Source organism: Theileria annulata, chromosome 4, assembly GCF_000003225.4.
Source record: "Theileria annulata chromosome 4, complete sequence, *** SEQUENCING IN PROGRESS ***".
In the NCBI taxonomy this organism is placed as follows: domain Eukaryota; phylum Apicomplexa; class Aconoidasida; order Piroplasmida; family Theileriidae; genus Theileria; species Theileria annulata.
In genome coordinates this window covers 805,907-821,973 of record NC_011098.1, presented here as the reverse complement: position 1 = coordinate 821,973, position 16,067 = coordinate 805,907, and the positions used below count along the sequence as shown (strand labels likewise).

Here is a 16,067-nt window from a genome sequence, read left to right as displayed (position 1 = left end):
ACTATCTAATATAATTACTATCTAATATAATTACTATCTAATATAATTACTATCTAATATAATTGCTGTCCAATATAATTACTATATATTATTAATTGTAAGATTAAATTAAATCAGTTAAATCAATAGTTTTGATGGAATCATTTGAGGATTTTAGATTATATATTTCTTGAATTAAAGAATCTTTTAAAAAGGATTTTAATTTATTTTTCGCCATGAAAACATTTACAACATCTTCAACTGAGTCATTTTCATTAAATTTACACGTTACAAACTCATTCTCATCCATTCCAATATTTAATCTATATTCCTTCTCACATATTCTTACATTTTCCAATTTTTCTCCTAATTCTCTTAATTGAGCCGATTCCTTTAATCCAGTTGATTCCTTTGATTCTGTAGATTCTTTTAATTCAGATGATTCTATTGAATCCCTAAATTGATTAGATTCCCTTAATTTATCTTGTTGGTTGTTATTTTTATTGGAATTTCGTTTATATATGAATTCTGATTGTGCTGATAATTTCTTATCATTCCCTTGTAAATGTACTGTTATCATATATTTCCATCCTTCCTATAATAAATTTTAACATATAAACATTACAGTTAATGATTTGAGTGTGAGTTGATTTTCTTTTGTTGTTAGAGTTGATGAATTTTGTAGAATATTATTGTACCATTCCGTGAGAATTACTTTGTACTGTAACTTCTCAAAGTCACAGTTGTAATAATCACTCATCTCTGATGGACTTAATACACACTTGAAATTCACCATCACACTCTCCTCTAACATCTCCACATTTATTTCCAATCCATTTCCTATTCATATTCATATTTTTAATACTATACTATAAGAGTTAGCTATATAAAAATTAACTAAACATGTGGTTACTTTGATGAGACAATGTATTATGAGATTGTATGAAGAATCTAAAAAGGTTGAATTAAGGTTTAAATTACTTGTTTCCATATTTAATACTTTGTCTTAATTTTGTATTTTCAATAATTAAGTTATGATTTACTCTCTGTAAGTTATGTAATTTCATCAAACAATCTAATACAATTTCTATTATGATATTTAATTACTTGATTTATAATTTGCTAATGATGAATTTAATTGTTTCAATTCTTTCAAATTCAAATTATACACATCCAAACTCATTTTTAAAACTAATTTCCCTAATTTTCTAATTCTCCTAATTTCTGGTTATATAATGTTCTTATTCTCTAAATTTCCAATTTTCAATATTAAATTTCATGTGAATAATGAATTCTTTCTTTAATTAATGAAATTAATGAATTAGCTTTAGATTCAGCTTCTTTAGCTAATTTTAGTTTATTATTACTTTCCTTAACCTAAAGATATTAAACACATTTTAATAAACCTTTTGATTCAGAATTTCTAAAGAAATTTAAAATTAAAATTTTTACCTGTACTAGTCTTTAATTCTTTTAATTTCTTATTCAAATCTCCAATACCAAATGTTCTAACCAATTCATCAATATGTGTAATTAGTATATAATTAATGTTTAAATAGTGTATAATTAATGTGTAATTATTTATATACGGTATAGAATAATTGATATTGATTGGAATAGGTTCAGAAGATTGCCAAATATCCTAAGAAATGATGTCGTATAAAAATTGGAAATTACTTGAAAATCTAAAGGATAAAGTGCTAAACTACTTGGTGTAAATTTTAATTTATTCTTTAAACAAATTACTTTTACAATTTTCAAATTCTAAATATACTTGTGTGTAATAATAATATAACTATTTCAATATATATAACTAATATATTATTGTATTTAATAAATTACAATGAATAAAATGTATATTAGATTATAAAAGTACATTATATATAAAAGATTCTTAATAAACTACACCACACATTACATAGTACAATTATTGTACACAATACACAATTAATTATATAAATATAATAAATTTATTATATAATGAATTTGATTAGAAATAAATTAATATATTTGATTATATTCCAATTTTTTGACAATTGTCTTCAGGTAATTTTTCACCTGAATCTACTTTCCCATTAATACATTACAATGTGATATATTTTCACTAATAAAGTAATATACTAATGAATTTAGTGTGATTTGAGAGTAGTACTGTGATATATGAGATTAGTGTGATTTGAGAGTAATGTGATTCGAATTATTGATCATATGTGATGTTATTTTGATTAAGGAATACTGCTACTGCTGTAATATTATCTGCATTTTTTGATCTTGATCTTTGTTTTGCCAATGCTTTTTCAATTAATACTTTTGTAGGATTCTCATCTATTCAATATTCATAACCAATAACTAGTAACTAATAACTACTAACTAGTAAGTACTAACTACTAACTACTAACTAATAACTACTTAGTGTATGAGTATACGTTGAAAATATGCTTGGAATAAGATTTTGAAAGCTTCATCAGATGACATGATATCCCATAAACCATCAGAAGCAAGTAATAAACATTTATGTGTATCATTTCTCTCAAATATTGTTATATCTGGATTACTACTCAATCCATATTTCTTCAAATCTTTCCCCTAACAAATTTATTTAATCTCTTTAATGAATCTAATTAATTAGTCTAATTAATTTGTTTATTGAGTATTAGATACACCAAATGCTCTAGAATATTGTAATTGCATGGGTTGATCACCTCTTGCTTTTCTTATAGTAAAATCACCACCTCTTAAAAATGGATTATTTGAATGACTACATAAAAATTCTACTGATCCACCAGAAGCCTATAATACATTATTCTAATATACCAACTAGTTAACTAGTTAACTGGATAATTGACTGAATAACTAAATAATTAAATGAGTGGAATGGGTGGATACGATAATTCTCATTTTTTCTTCTGGATTATTTGGTTTATGATCAATAGTTAAGAATTTTGATGCTAAATTACCTCTTGATTCATAACTTACAGCTACTCTACTATCACCCTAATATATTATTATACTCTTAATCCCTAACTATATAACCCTTTAACTATACCCTTTAACTATACTATTTGAATATATAGATACTAGATGTGCTATAATGATATAATTATTGATAATGAGAACAGTAACACTAGTAGTAGAAGCGTAATCTTGAAGATGTTCAGAGCATAGTGAGAGTAATTCTTCATCTGCACTTTTATACATATTAAATACAGCTTCAGAAGCTAAGTTGGGTATATTTTTGCCAGTTTCTAGTGCATTTAATAGATTTTGCCAAGCTGGCGATTCTGTTAAATGTCTGATAATTATCTTCTGAATAGTCTCAGAAGAAAAGTGACCTACGGTACCATCAAAGACACCAAAAAATGATATATTGTGCCTATCATTACCCAAATTCGGTACTATCAAAAAACGATCTTCCTGACTCTTACGATTTCCTATACAATATTAAAATGAAAATTTAGTTAAAAGATACCAATATCTGTATGTGCTGAGACAGAGAAGAATCCATAATCTTCATAATCAAGAGGGTTAATTATTTGAATCATAGGCTCAATTAAAGAAGTTTGTGAACTTGAATTAGAAGAGTATGACATTTTACAATAAATTTAGATATATTACAATATTTTAGATGTAAATTACAGAATACTGTAGAATAGATTGACTACAGTAATAACAAAATTTTCACAATATCAATGAGTATAACAAAATTATTTATAAAATCTACAAAATATACAAAATCCAGAAAATATATAAAATCCAGAAAGTCTACAAAGTCCACAAACTTTACAAAATTACCCAAAAAGTTTAGAAAGTTGACAAAATTATTTAGAAAATTATTTACAAATTGAAGTTGATTTATAAATTTTATTGAAAGAATAAATATTTATCTTGATTTCAGATAAATAACAAAATAATTAATGATTCCTTAATTTCTTAGATCACCGTCACCCCATCCAAAAAACCTTAAATCTAACAAAATTCCAACTCACATATCTTTTATTCTATTAAATATAATTTGGAATATTATATTCCAAATTATTCATCCAACACATTTATTAACTAATCAAATTTAAACAATTTCCAATGTTCTTACACATTCAAATATTAATGATAATTCTATAATCCATGTGTAATATAAATGTATATAGAATATGTAATATTGGATGGTTTTAAGAGTTATTCAACTCGTACTGTGATAGGTCCATTGGATCCTCATTTTAATGCAGTAACAGGTTTAAATGGTAGCGGAAAATCAAATGTATTAGATTCACTTTGTTTCGTATTTGGAATTACAGATCTCTCATTAGTCCGCGCAAACAAACTTGATGAATTAATATATAAACAGGGACAGGCGGGTATAACCCGTGCAACAGTAACAATAATAATTAACAACACCAATCCAATGCCGAGTTTAATGCACCCATACCGTAATATGAAAGAAATAACCATAACAAGACAAATAGCATTGGGTGGAAAGAATAAATACTTTATAAATAACCATCCAGCTACCGCAAAGAATATATTTGACTTTTATGACACCGCCAGCATGAATGTGAATAATGCCAGATTCCTAATAATGCAGGGCAGAGTAACTAAAGTAGTAAATATGAGACCTAGAGAACTCTTGGACTTGATTGAGGAAGCGAGTGGCACAAGAGTATACGAGAATAAGAAAACTGTAGCACTAAGATTAATCAAGAGAAAAGATGAGAAAATGGAAGAAATTAGACGAATTATAAGTGATGATATTGCTCCGATGATGGAGAAACTGAAGAGTGATAAGGAAGATTTCCAGCGTTACAACACTGTGAAGATGGAATTTGATAAATTCAGAATTATATATATAAAATTACAATATAAATATTATAATGAATTGGTAAACAAGTTGACGGATAAATTCAACACAAAACAACGTCAATTGGATTTAAAATTAGGTAAAAAATCGGAAACTGAAACAAACATCAAATCATTAAATGAGAAATTAAAAGAATCAGAATCGGATTTACACAATTTACAAACTAAATTGAATAAAGAAATGAGTAAACTCGATGTATTGAATAAAGAAATGAGTAAACTAAAGAGCAATAGAAAAATAAGTGAAAAAGAGTATAAAGAATTATTAAAGGATATAAAGGATCTAGAAATGGAAATAAAAGATGGTACAGTAAAATTAAGAGAATTTGGTGCTGTAGATAAGTTAAAAGAGTTTGCAGAAAGAGTTGAAGAGGATAGGAAGAAGTTGGAACAATTACAGAAACTTGCAAATTCTGGTGGGAAAGTAGGTCAAATTACACAGTTGACATCGAAAATCTCTGCAAATCAATCTGAACTGACAAATACTAACCGTGTGATCTCACATTTGAAAGTGGAAATAACAAAGTTGGAGTCAAAATTACAGGAATTTAATGTTACAAGATCAGAATTTGATGTTGAAATACAGAATTTGAAGGCGAAAAAGGTGGAAATTAATACTAAAATTAAGAATTTGGAAGATAAAATTGGACAATTTGGTACATCAGATCCAATTACACATTTGAACTCACAAATTAATGATTTAAATGATAAAAAAAATAATTTACAACATCAAATTACTATACATAAACAATTTATTAATCGATTCAAAATATATATTAACAACGGGAATACACATAGAAATACTAGGGACAGAAATACTGGAGACCGTAGTGATAGAGATAGAGATGAAGAATATTTAGGACAAGTATATGATATAATAAAATTGAATGAATTGGGATTAGAATTTTCAGTACCAATACATGTATTAATTGGATATAAATTCAGTTATTTAGTGGCACAAAATTCAGAATCAGCACGACTCATATTTAAACTTAATAATCTATCACAAAGTAATAAAAAAATCACCATCATACCACTAAACGATGTTAAAATCAATTATCTACTCAATCAATCTGATTTAAATAATATTAAATCTTATTTATCAAGCACAGGTAGTTCAGTAATCACACAACCTGTTAATAAATCAGTTACAAACCAGTCTGGTAACAAAATAGTTGGTAATCAACTTGGTAATAAATTAGATAATAATAGTTCAATTTTGGATAATTTGGTATTGGGATATTGGGAAGTATTTGATTATGATGAGAAATATTTAAAGTTGGTACAGTATGTTGGTGGGAATTGTGTATTTTGTAGTAACGACTCTGATGCACGTAAAATTGCGTATTCTAAAGATTTGAAGAAGAGATTTCCAACAGCAACATTACAAGGCGATAAATATGACATTTCAGGCACAATGTCAGGTGGAGGTAATAAATACCTTAACGAATTACTGAAATCGGTGACGTTGCTAGAAAAGTTACAACGGCAGTTGGCTGAAATAGATGATGAAATTGTAAATATTAACAGGAATGTGGTAAGTTGTAAGAGTATGGTGGATGAATTATATGACCTGAAGAGTAAGCAGGAGTTGTGTACGTCAGACCTATTGTCACTAGAGTTAAGACTTAAAAATAATGAGTATTACAATACAATGACAAGATTAAACAATGCAAAGGAAGAATTGGTAATTAAAGAGTCTAGAGTGACTGAATTAAATGGATTAATCAGTGAGTTGAGTGCTGAGTTAAAATCATTGAGTTTGGGTGGAGGAATGGACTTAGAATCGAAGATAAAATTGTTAAAGGAAAGTATAAAAAAGTCAAGTGTACAATTGGAATGTTTAAGGGAACAGAATATGGACCAGCAACTTAAAAAAAGTACAATTGAACATCAATTGACATCAAATCAGACCGAACTTGAGCTTAAGAAGTCACAACTGGAGAATTTGAAACAATTAAAACAAACACAAGATGAGGAAATTGAGTTAAAACAACGTGAAATTGATGAATTTAACACACATTTGAGTCAAGGGAATGGTGATGTAACAGAGGTACAAAATTCTATAAACGGAATATTAAAAGAGAAGGAACAATTGATGGCAAGTGTAGATGAAATAAGTTTAAGTATAAAACAGTTAGAATATGATTTAGAAACTGTTGAAAAAGATATTAACGAAGCCAATGTTAAACTTGTTAAATTACAACGTGAGAATCCATTTCTCTCAGAAACTGATTTGAATGATATACAAATTACACGTAGATCAAGTATCTCAGATATCCATGAAGCTAATCAAATTAATACCATAGACAATGGTGAAGTATCCAATGTACCAGATGGTATTTCAGAGGCTAATATACAAGATGATCAATTTGCAGATCCTGATTTGAAATATGTCAGGACAAAATTAGAAAAGTTAACCAGACTAAAGGAAAAGTTAAGTAGAAGAATTAACCAAAAGGCACAGCAAATGTATGACGACTTATTATATGAATATAACGACTTGATGAAAAAGTTGAGTAAAGTACAAAATGATAAGGATAAGATAGAAAAAACAATAACAGAATTAGATATTAAAAAGAAGAAAAGTGTAGAAGAAATGTTCCAACGAGTTAATGTACACTTTTCAGAAATCTTTTCATTATTGTTGAATAATTGTACTTGTAAATTAGTGCCATCAGATGGTAAGGATATTAGTTCTGGAATTGTAATGAAAATCTGTTTCAACAATGTGTGGAAAAATTCATTATCGGAACTGTCTGGAGGACAGAGATCACTGTTAGCATTAGCTTTGATATTGGCAATGTTAAAGGTAAAACCAGCACCAATTTACATCCTTGACGAAATTGACGCAGCTTTGGATCTAAGTCATACACAAAATATTGGTAAAATGGTTAAACAACATTTTCAATACTCACAGTTCATTATCATTAGTTTAAAGGAAGGAATGTTCACTAATGCGAATATATTATTTAAAGTCAAGTTCATTAATGGGAAATCAACAGTAACCAGACACTCAAATTCAGATAATACACAAAAATCAATAGAAACAGATGATTTTAATAACAAAAGACAAAAAATTTAATAACCAAATTTACATAAATATTTATTTATAATTAGTTATTTGGGTATATATTTAGTTGGATTTGTGTGTCAAGTAAATTGGCTAGCTATTTCTAGTTAAGGTTAGGGTGCCCTATCAAAATTAGACATTATTATTAAAAAAGTTAAAAAAAGTGTTAAAAATGGTTAGAAAAGAGTATGAACACAAGGCTAGACTTAATGATGGTATTCCAGTGTTGAGTTGCAGATTTGGTAAAAATAAACCATGGGTGGATATTACACACACGAGATATGATGTGCAAAAACTCACTTTTAAGGATTTAGATGACAACGAGTGTAAAATATCCAATTGTAAAGTTAAGCTGGTGGACTTGATTCTAGAAATTGCGTTTAATTTTGCATGTTTTCAAATTTTGTATGAAAATAATGTAATTTGGAACTTTTTTGGATACATGTCCTCATTTATTCCAAAAAGCATATCATTTGACTTGGTGAAAAACAAGTTTTTTCTCAATCCCTGGACCGGAACTTCCTGTGAACTCGATACACGTCTTCACGTGGTTGGAAATACTAGTCTAGGCAGATCAAATGGTGTACTGCACATTGACGACCCTTATAATGAAAAAACAAAGCACTTGATAATTACGTATTTTGATGAACCGATTAGAAAAATCATGTGCGGAAGGAAGATAATCTGGAAACACAGGAGAGGACAATTACCGCCAGTAAAATTTGTTGGAGATATGAAAAAAGGTATAAGATATATCCTATTCCCGGATAAATACATAATTGCGAAGATTGAAGGGAATAAATGGCAAATCACTGAGCATGAAACCAATCCAGAAGATAAATTACTGAGTTATCTCATGAATGTCGACTAACATCTCAATCTAATAACAAATATATTAATATAATTCATAATTAATAATATATTATTAGATCTAATACAAATAAATGAATATATGTTAGATCTGATAATTATTTCTAAATTTAGTCTTAGATCTATTTCTAAATTATATACTAAGCATTTATTTTTCAAAAGGAAACAGAAAATAAAAAAATCTAAATATAATCAAATGAAACTAATTACACTGATTAACCTCAATTTTTAATGTGGAAGATGAAATGAATGGAGTGAAACTTGATATTGATATAAAGAAATCAACAGATAAATTTGAACATAGATTTATGAATGATTTTAGATCATATAATTGTATTTTAGGTAAAAAATTTACCTCCGTAAGGGAGGAAGGGTTTGTTATATGGGAGTCTGAAAATGCTGATACAGGTGCCAATTCTGTATTTATCTCAGAAAGAAAGGAAAGATTTGTGTTAATTTTACTTGGTAATGAGTATAAATTGTTTCATAAACCAGGAAAAGATACCCAGTGGCGTGATATAACTTCAGAACGAATTAAAATCAATGGTATATGCCTATCCTATAATAATGATTTGAAGGAAAAAATAGACTATGATTATAAAATTAGGATGTTTGAGTATATGTTTTATTTCAAGGAGGGGTGTAATGAAGTTTGGTACATGGGAACATTAATTTGGCGTTTTAGTGAGAATTTCATAGGTAAAACACCAAAAGGCTTTTACGTTAACTTGATAAATAACAGTTTTCGACTAAATTACGGCGATAAACGACATTATCGTGATACAGCTCCTAGAATTAAGCTTTTTAAAATGGCTAATGATGAGTTTGTTGAAATGACACACTCGGATTATATTACTGTAAAGGATTACAAGTGGTTTGCCTTTAAATTTATTTTTAACGAGGGACTAGAAAACTTGAGAATAACGCTTGATGGTAATATACTCTGGGAAGGTGAATCTAAAGCCTTTTACTCACTGCTCATTGATGAAAGTGATGATAGAATACAAATCGAATCTTATGATACAATCATAACTCTACATCATAGTTTCTCATTTGGCAATAGAAATTTGAATGACAACTCACGTGACACAAATTTACCAGCTGATAAAAGAGAATTCCGAAATGGTAATTGGAAAATAAGTGAGAATAAGATATACAAATGGATGAAGATTTATCATTATCCATTGAATAATAGGATTGGTTTAGTTGGCAGGGCTTTATACAATGTTGAATTAATTTATCCAGGCTGTTTTGAATATAATTTTAAAAAGTCACTGAAAATAGCCGCGGTAGTAATTGACTGGAAAACAGCGTATGTTCATGAGTTTGGGAGAGATTTTCTTAAAACCTTAATTTATGATGAGAATGAGGAGGAATTAGAATATTTCTCACAAGGGAAACTTATACAACGGAAATGGGTTGGAATGGAATGGCAATTAAAAATCGATAAGCACCCACATCTAAACATATTAGAACCAGGAAATTGGAAAGAACTTTGTAATTTTGATTTTATCGATTGTAAAAACACACAATTAAACCAAATGATAATATAAAGTTTAATATTTTTAATATAATATTTGATATATTGTATAATATTATTAGTAGTACGGTGTAATATATAGTTTAATTTTTGTTCTGATGGATACTGTGATTTTAAGTAATATTTCTGTAATACAGCAATAAAATCACTGGAATAGATCCAGGATCACTCAAATTTTGAATAGTCCTGGTACAATCAACGAATATATCACTAAACACCCTACTGGAATAGTTCAGTTGTTATCGCTATCACTATATCGCAACAATGTCTTCTTCTGGTGATACGAATCCTACTACGAATTATCAGGCAGATGATGGAGACGGACCTCTACAGATTGTGGCTTATATGTTTGCTGGTCTGGCTATGATGCTTAATATTAGGCTTTCGTACAGTGCTGCTCCATTTGCTTTGTTGAGGTTCAAGTTACCTGAAAATTTATTCAGTGTCTTCGTTAGGACTACTTCAAGTGCACTGGAACTCTGGTGTATTCCAAGCATGCTCATTGGTAACATAATGGAACAAGTATATAACAAGACTCAAGATACTGCGATAGAAATTCATGCCGCCAACCTTAAAGCAGCAGCTGGTGCAACTGATACCGATGGTCTCCGACAAAAGGCCGGTACACTATCTCAACAAGCCCAAACACTATACAATGAACTAGGTAGTGGTACTGAAGCTGAAAGAAATGCTCAAGGAAAAGTCACTAAACTCAAGCAAGCCGCTAGTAATTCTAGTCCTAATGATAAGGGTCTTAAAGAGTTACTCGGAGAACTTAGTGGAGAATCAACTGATGTAGTTTCTAAGGCCAAATTGGTAATCACTAAGTTCAATACCGTCGCTGAAAATTACAAAGAAGTGGCAAAAGATACAACCGCGAATAGCAAATCACCTGCATTTGGCAATGTTAAATCTGCATTCACTGAACTTAAGAAGGAGTATTCTGAGGCTATATACAAATACAAGTTTTATTTCCTAACTATTCCTTCCATGATTACCAATTGGTTGAACTTCCTGACATTTGTAATTCTCCTAATAGTTTTTGTCACTGGCGGTGATAACGGTCATGTAACCGGTTATTATGTGATTATGGCCATATCCGGATTTGTGTTTGGAATTAATATGGTCCTTGTCTATGCTGTAGATTATAGATATCTTCCATTCTATATGGCTGGTGAAAATTCATTTCCAATGGTCACCTCACTAATACTCTACTTCGCTACATCCATCTTTGGTAATAGGAGGAAATACAATTCCGACTACCTTGTTGTCGTAATTGACGTATCCATAGCAATACTTATCGCATTTGTAGCTTCAGTACTATGGACCTGGGCGTTCTACAACTATAGGGCTCCAAAGTATGGTGGCCTAGAACCAAAATGGCCTGAACTAGTTTCTCCAGTTGCTATGGTCATTGTTGGTATGGGCCTTGTTTATTCCATATATCCTGGTATCGCACCTGGTATGATTGTACCATTCTATCTTATTGATAAGATTGAAATGATTCTTCTGGTGGCTACAGCATTTCCACCAGTAATCATTGCTATCCTAAGATTAAAGGCACCAGACTGGTCACCTCAAACCGATTTCCTCCTACATTCATTTAAATTTAGTTTTGGTGGATGGACACACTACAACGCAAACAAACCCAAAGCAGACCACGAAGGCGAATTCGATCCGGGTGATGATGTTTATGGTTGGATCTGGCACTTCTTTGATATTCTTATTCCACTCCAGATTTCCCTAGCTATCATATTTATATACTCACTTCATTATAGAGACTCATCCATATCCCGATCTATTGTTAATCAACCCAAGATGTCCACATTTCTAACAATAATATTTTATATGTGTCATGAGATTCTATTAGCTTTAGGGTTTCCTGGTATGGTAGGAAATGGTGGAGCTGGAGGTGCAGTATTGCTTCCTGTTCAATATGTTGGGGCACTACTTATGGTGTTCTTAGCTTTCTATAGCATAGGTTATATAACAGAATATAAGAAACACGACCCTTCCCAGTGGCCAACCGATGGCATGACAACCTGGAATGCCCTGTGTTACTGGTTAAAGATGGCGAGCAAAATACAAATATAAATCTAGCATCTTGGTTTTACTCATTATAAAGGATTGATTTTAACCCGATATTATATACATACTACTATAGATATACATAATATATATTACAAACTAAACATTATATAAACCAAAATTAATAGTAAATATCACTAAAAAGTATAAATTAAAAGTTATTTTACAAAATTAAGTTGAAATATTAATGAATTGATCAGTTGTGGATAAGTTATTTGGGCACAACAATTCTCTTTTAACCTCCGATTGATCTTCATTATCTTCATGGTCCAAGTTAAACACCTTGTTAGCAAGTTTAAATCGTTTACCTGCTGATGATACGACTCTGTAATAAGTATAATAGCAGTTAAATGCATCAGTAATAACACCAGAGACAACAGTTTTGAGTGGCAAAATCTTAAAAATAGCGGGCACAAAGAGTTTTGAGAAGTGGTTTTCGCGTGCGAATCTGAGCTCATGAGTGAGTAAATCGAGACATAAATGTTCACCGCTGGTGGTATTTAATATAGTAAAGTTCCTTCCATAGCGTTTTCCCTTGAGACTACGAATAATAAATGTGTACTTGTGTTTCAAGTGTTCACAATCTTCAGGTGGGTCTTCACCTGAAACACATAGAAGCTGTTGATACAAGCCGTTAAAAAATGAAGAAACCCTTGAACCAATGGTTAATGTATGGTCCAAAACTCTCACAGGCTTATCACTACTTACACTTCCAAAGTATTTCATCCTACAATAAACATCTTTACCAAATCTCTTCCTATCCACTTCAGTAATCAAATTTCTGTGAAACAAACACACATTTTCATTCACAATTTCCGACACATTAGTGTTATTCGTGTTCAATAATGGAATTCCTGTAAATTTCATTATACTTTTTATTAAACTATTAAATACACCAACACCATCATTACTAACACCATCACTTCTATAATTCTGAAGAATAGTTGAAGTGGTAAAAGGTTTACAGGAGTTTTGATTTGTGCATTTACAGGGGCAATTTGAGTTATTAAGTTCAAATGGTATCGCATTACGAACCTTGTCCAGTAGTGTTTTCTTCGGCTCAACGGCCTCAACTACAGCGATTTTAAACAAACCAATACTATCTGAACTAACAAAACCTTGACCAGAATATACACTATCAGGGTTTCCAATATTCAAAAATAAAGGCAAATTCACACCTCTATTATTTATCTTAAATGCATGCAACTTTATACCCGATTCCAACAAATCACTAACTTCAGAATTCATGTCCGGTTCACTGTTAACGTCTTCACTGGAAGTTTCATTATCAGGTTGATCCATATAATAATCATTCAGATTAAACTCTGTGGTTTTATTGGTAGAATTGATTTCAGGATTGTCAACCATATTTACTGTTGTGTTGTCAGTATTTGTTAGATCATAAGTATCCATTGTGCCGCCAAGGTTTGATTTAACTGATATTTTAATGTTATTTACAAACTTGGTAATACCCTTGTTATCAGTTTCAGGGGTCAAATTAACACTAAATGAATCTATAACTTTATTTGTTTTCTTATGTGTAATTGTAATATCCAAACAATTATCCAAGTTTGGCTTTGTAGATTTAGAATTTGTAATATCAATGCACTGTTTAATGTGATTATATTTACACTTTGTACAAAGGGTTTGAGTGTCAAGATTGTAACAACCCTCTGATATTAAGTGACCCAACTAATACATTATTAAATATATTTTACTATTAATTAGTATTATTTTAGCTATATTAAATATAATATTGCTGAATGGAAGGTTACTTGTTGTTTCTGTTGATTGAAAGCGTTTTTTAATGATTTATAGTAGTCGGACCAGAATTCAGATCCTACAAGTGAATTTACTTGTTTAGAACCCTGTTCAAAAGTGTTAGAATTTGTTAATTTCTCCTTTTTATTTTCTCTTTTAAGCTGTTTCTGCTCTGATTTAATCAGTTTCCGCTCCTTTTTGAGCAGTTTCAAATAATTAATACACTTTTCGAAGAAAATTTCTTCTTGAGTTTTTAGTAAAAAGTTAATCGAGTCTTGAGATTCAGCTCGATTTAAAATTAACCTTTTAAACCCTTTCAAAGGGTTAAAATTTACCTTATTACCGTCATTCGACTCATATTTACCATCATTTAACTCTGTTAATTTATCGTCTGTGTAATTTAATTTATTGTTTGTAAAGTTTGGTGTTAAATTTTCGAATGTGTCATAATAATTGTCGACATCGTCAAAATCGTGCGGATTCCTAGCACTACTCTGCACTAAGACATTTTCATCCCTAACACATTTTCAAGATAATTTTTTAAAAATATTAAATCAAAAGAAAATTAAATTTCTCAATATACTTGATAATTAATAAATAACTACAATAAATTATAAATATATAGAAAATGTGTAATAGTGTAAATTTGTTTACTTTGTAATGGAATCATCGTCAATACTACTTAAACCATCAATATAATCAATAATCATCCATGTCATCATTCATAAACTTATATTACTTAATATACAATATAATATATAAATTATTATATTTATTATATAATTAATATTAATATATTTTATATATTATAATTTCAAGATTGTTGCTAAAATTTATTTTTATAAAATTTATATCAATTATAATTTATAATTATAATTTCTTATATAATTTATATAATATTTGTTGAATTATAAATTTAGTATAAAATATTGTAAAAATGGATTAGAGTATGAAATAGTTAAGATGTGTAATGGAAATGGTATTGATTGGAAAATATTTTCAACAGTAATATTCTCCGTTGATTCTAATATATTTCCAACAGAGTGTTGAATCCATATCCTATCATTGAGAATTAGTGAAAAATTAAATCTAACAATTTATGTAAGAAATGTGTGAAGAAGAATTTATAAATTGACGATATTTAGATTTTGTGTCATGGTGTGCCTTAAAGGTGTCTCAGATGCCCCAAATTGTTGTGCCCCTCCCATCCACTCACTTCACTGTCACTTGATATTTTTCTATATCGTACTCAGAATATGTTAGTAAATCTACTATTATTATTTATTACTATATTTTATTATTATTTTAACTTATTTTTATTTATTTTTATTAACCAATAGATTATTTTTATTAATTTTCCAGATTTATTAGATTTATCAAATTTATTAGATTTATTAGATTTATTAGATTTATTAAATTTTGTTAACTATTTAATTATTAAAATTAATTGATAAAATTGTTAATTGTACTAATAATGGTATAGATCAAGAATGGTAAAGAAGCGTGTGCATAAGGGAAAGAAGAAGGCCCGTTCTGAGACCTACAGCACTTATATATTTAAGGTGCTGAAACAGGTACACCCAGATACAGGCGTTTCCAAGAAGTCGATGCTAGTGCTTAACTCGTTTGTGACTGACACCTTCGAGAAGCTCGCCACTGAGGCAGGCAAGCTCTGCAAGTATAACAAGAAGGAAACACTCAGCTCTCGTGAGGTTCAAACCGCTGTAAGGCTTGTTCTCCCCGGTGAACTCGCCAAACACGCCGTCTCAGAGGGCACTAAAGCCGTCACCAAATTCACAGGCAAACACCATTAAACTCATTAATCAAGTCAATTAATCTTGGGCGATTCTATTTCTTAGGCTTCACTAGAAGCCGTAATTTTCTTTCTCTATTTTACATTATACC

At 29.6% G+C, this 16,067-nt stretch overlaps 7 protein-coding genes across 7 annotated transcripts, besides 9 other annotated features; 4 read left to right on the top strand and 3 right to left on the bottom strand.

Moving 5' to 3' along the window:
• Window positions 1-103: 103 nt before the first annotated feature.
• TA08302 (uncharacterized protein) lies at window positions 104-793 on the bottom strand (the record flags this gene model as incomplete). Its single annotated transcript, XM_947983.1, has 2 exons — window positions 104-574; window positions 605-793. 2 exons carry the CDS (start codon window positions 791-793, stop codon window positions 104-106), a joined length of 660 nt encoding a protein of 219 aa, XP_953076.1.
• Window positions 794-2,176: 1,383 nt separating this feature from the next.
• Window positions 2,177-3,569, bottom strand: TA08300 (serine/threonine protein phosphatase 2C, putative; the record flags this gene model as incomplete). Its single annotated transcript, XM_947982.1, has 6 exons — window positions 2,177-2,304; window positions 2,406-2,565; window positions 2,641-2,769; window positions 2,866-2,973; window positions 3,058-3,410; window positions 3,449-3,569. 6 exons carry the CDS (start codon window positions 3,567-3,569, stop codon window positions 2,177-2,179), a joined length of 999 nt encoding a protein of 332 aa, XP_953075.1.
• Window positions 3,570-4,114: 545 nt separating this feature from the next.
• On the top strand, window positions 4,115-7,915 carry TA08295 (chromosome segregation protein (SMC homologue), putative; the record flags this gene model as incomplete). Its single annotated transcript, XM_947981.1, has 1 exon — window positions 4,115-7,915. One exon carries the CDS (start codon window positions 4,115-4,117, stop codon window positions 7,913-7,915), a length of 3,801 nt encoding a protein of 1,266 aa, XP_953074.1.
• Window positions 7,916-8,075: 160 nt separating this feature from the next.
• TA08290 (SfiI-subtelomeric fragment related protein family member, putative) lies at window positions 8,076-10,326 on the top strand (the record flags this gene model as incomplete). Its single annotated transcript, XM_947980.1, has 3 exons — window positions 8,076-8,751; window positions 8,833-8,886; window positions 9,014-10,326. 3 exons carry the CDS (start codon window positions 8,076-8,078, stop codon window positions 10,324-10,326), a joined length of 2,043 nt encoding a protein of 680 aa, XP_953073.1.
• A 251-nt stretch (window positions 10,327-10,577) lies between these two features.
• TA08285 (Tpr-related protein family member, putative) lies at window positions 10,578-12,407 on the top strand (the record flags this gene model as incomplete). Its single annotated transcript, XM_947979.1, has 1 exon — window positions 10,578-12,407. The coding sequence occupies one exon, from the start codon at window positions 10,578-10,580 to the stop codon at window positions 12,405-12,407; it is 1,830 nt and encodes a 609-aa protein (XP_953072.1).
• Window positions 10,635-10,703: a sequence feature (9 probable transmembrane helices predicted for TA08285 by TMHMM2.0 at aa 20-42, 239-261, 271-293, 334-356, 376-398, 411-433, 478-500, 521-543 and 553-575).
• Window positions 11,292-11,360: a sequence feature (9 probable transmembrane helices predicted for TA08285 by TMHMM2.0 at aa 20-42, 239-261, 271-293, 334-356, 376-398, 411-433, 478-500, 521-543 and 553-575).
• Window positions 11,388-11,456: a sequence feature (9 probable transmembrane helices predicted for TA08285 by TMHMM2.0 at aa 20-42, 239-261, 271-293, 334-356, 376-398, 411-433, 478-500, 521-543 and 553-575).
• Window positions 11,577-11,645: a sequence feature (9 probable transmembrane helices predicted for TA08285 by TMHMM2.0 at aa 20-42, 239-261, 271-293, 334-356, 376-398, 411-433, 478-500, 521-543 and 553-575).
• Window positions 11,703-11,771: a sequence feature (9 probable transmembrane helices predicted for TA08285 by TMHMM2.0 at aa 20-42, 239-261, 271-293, 334-356, 376-398, 411-433, 478-500, 521-543 and 553-575).
• Window positions 11,808-11,876: a sequence feature (9 probable transmembrane helices predicted for TA08285 by TMHMM2.0 at aa 20-42, 239-261, 271-293, 334-356, 376-398, 411-433, 478-500, 521-543 and 553-575).
• Window positions 12,009-12,077: a sequence feature (9 probable transmembrane helices predicted for TA08285 by TMHMM2.0 at aa 20-42, 239-261, 271-293, 334-356, 376-398, 411-433, 478-500, 521-543 and 553-575).
• Window positions 12,138-12,206: a sequence feature (9 probable transmembrane helices predicted for TA08285 by TMHMM2.0 at aa 20-42, 239-261, 271-293, 334-356, 376-398, 411-433, 478-500, 521-543 and 553-575).
• Window positions 12,234-12,302: a sequence feature (9 probable transmembrane helices predicted for TA08285 by TMHMM2.0 at aa 20-42, 239-261, 271-293, 334-356, 376-398, 411-433, 478-500, 521-543 and 553-575).
• Window positions 12,408-12,572: 165 nt separating the features above from the next.
• Window positions 12,573-14,884, bottom strand: TA08270 (uncharacterized protein; the record flags this gene model as incomplete). The annotated part of the gene is made up of 4 exons (XM_947978.1): window positions 12,573-14,093; window positions 14,177-14,678; window positions 14,746-14,763; window positions 14,817-14,884. The coding sequence occupies 4 exons, from the start codon at window positions 14,882-14,884 to the stop codon at window positions 12,573-12,575; spliced, it is 2,109 nt and encodes a 702-aa protein (XP_953071.1).
• A 768-nt stretch (window positions 14,885-15,652) lies between these two features.
• On the top strand, window positions 15,653-15,976 carry TA08265 (histone H2B, putative; the record flags this gene model as incomplete). The annotated part of the gene is made up of 1 exon (XM_947977.1): window positions 15,653-15,976. The coding sequence occupies one exon, from the start codon at window positions 15,653-15,655 to the stop codon at window positions 15,974-15,976; it is 324 nt and encodes a 107-aa protein (XP_953070.1).
• Window positions 15,977-16,067: the final 91 nt, after the last annotated feature.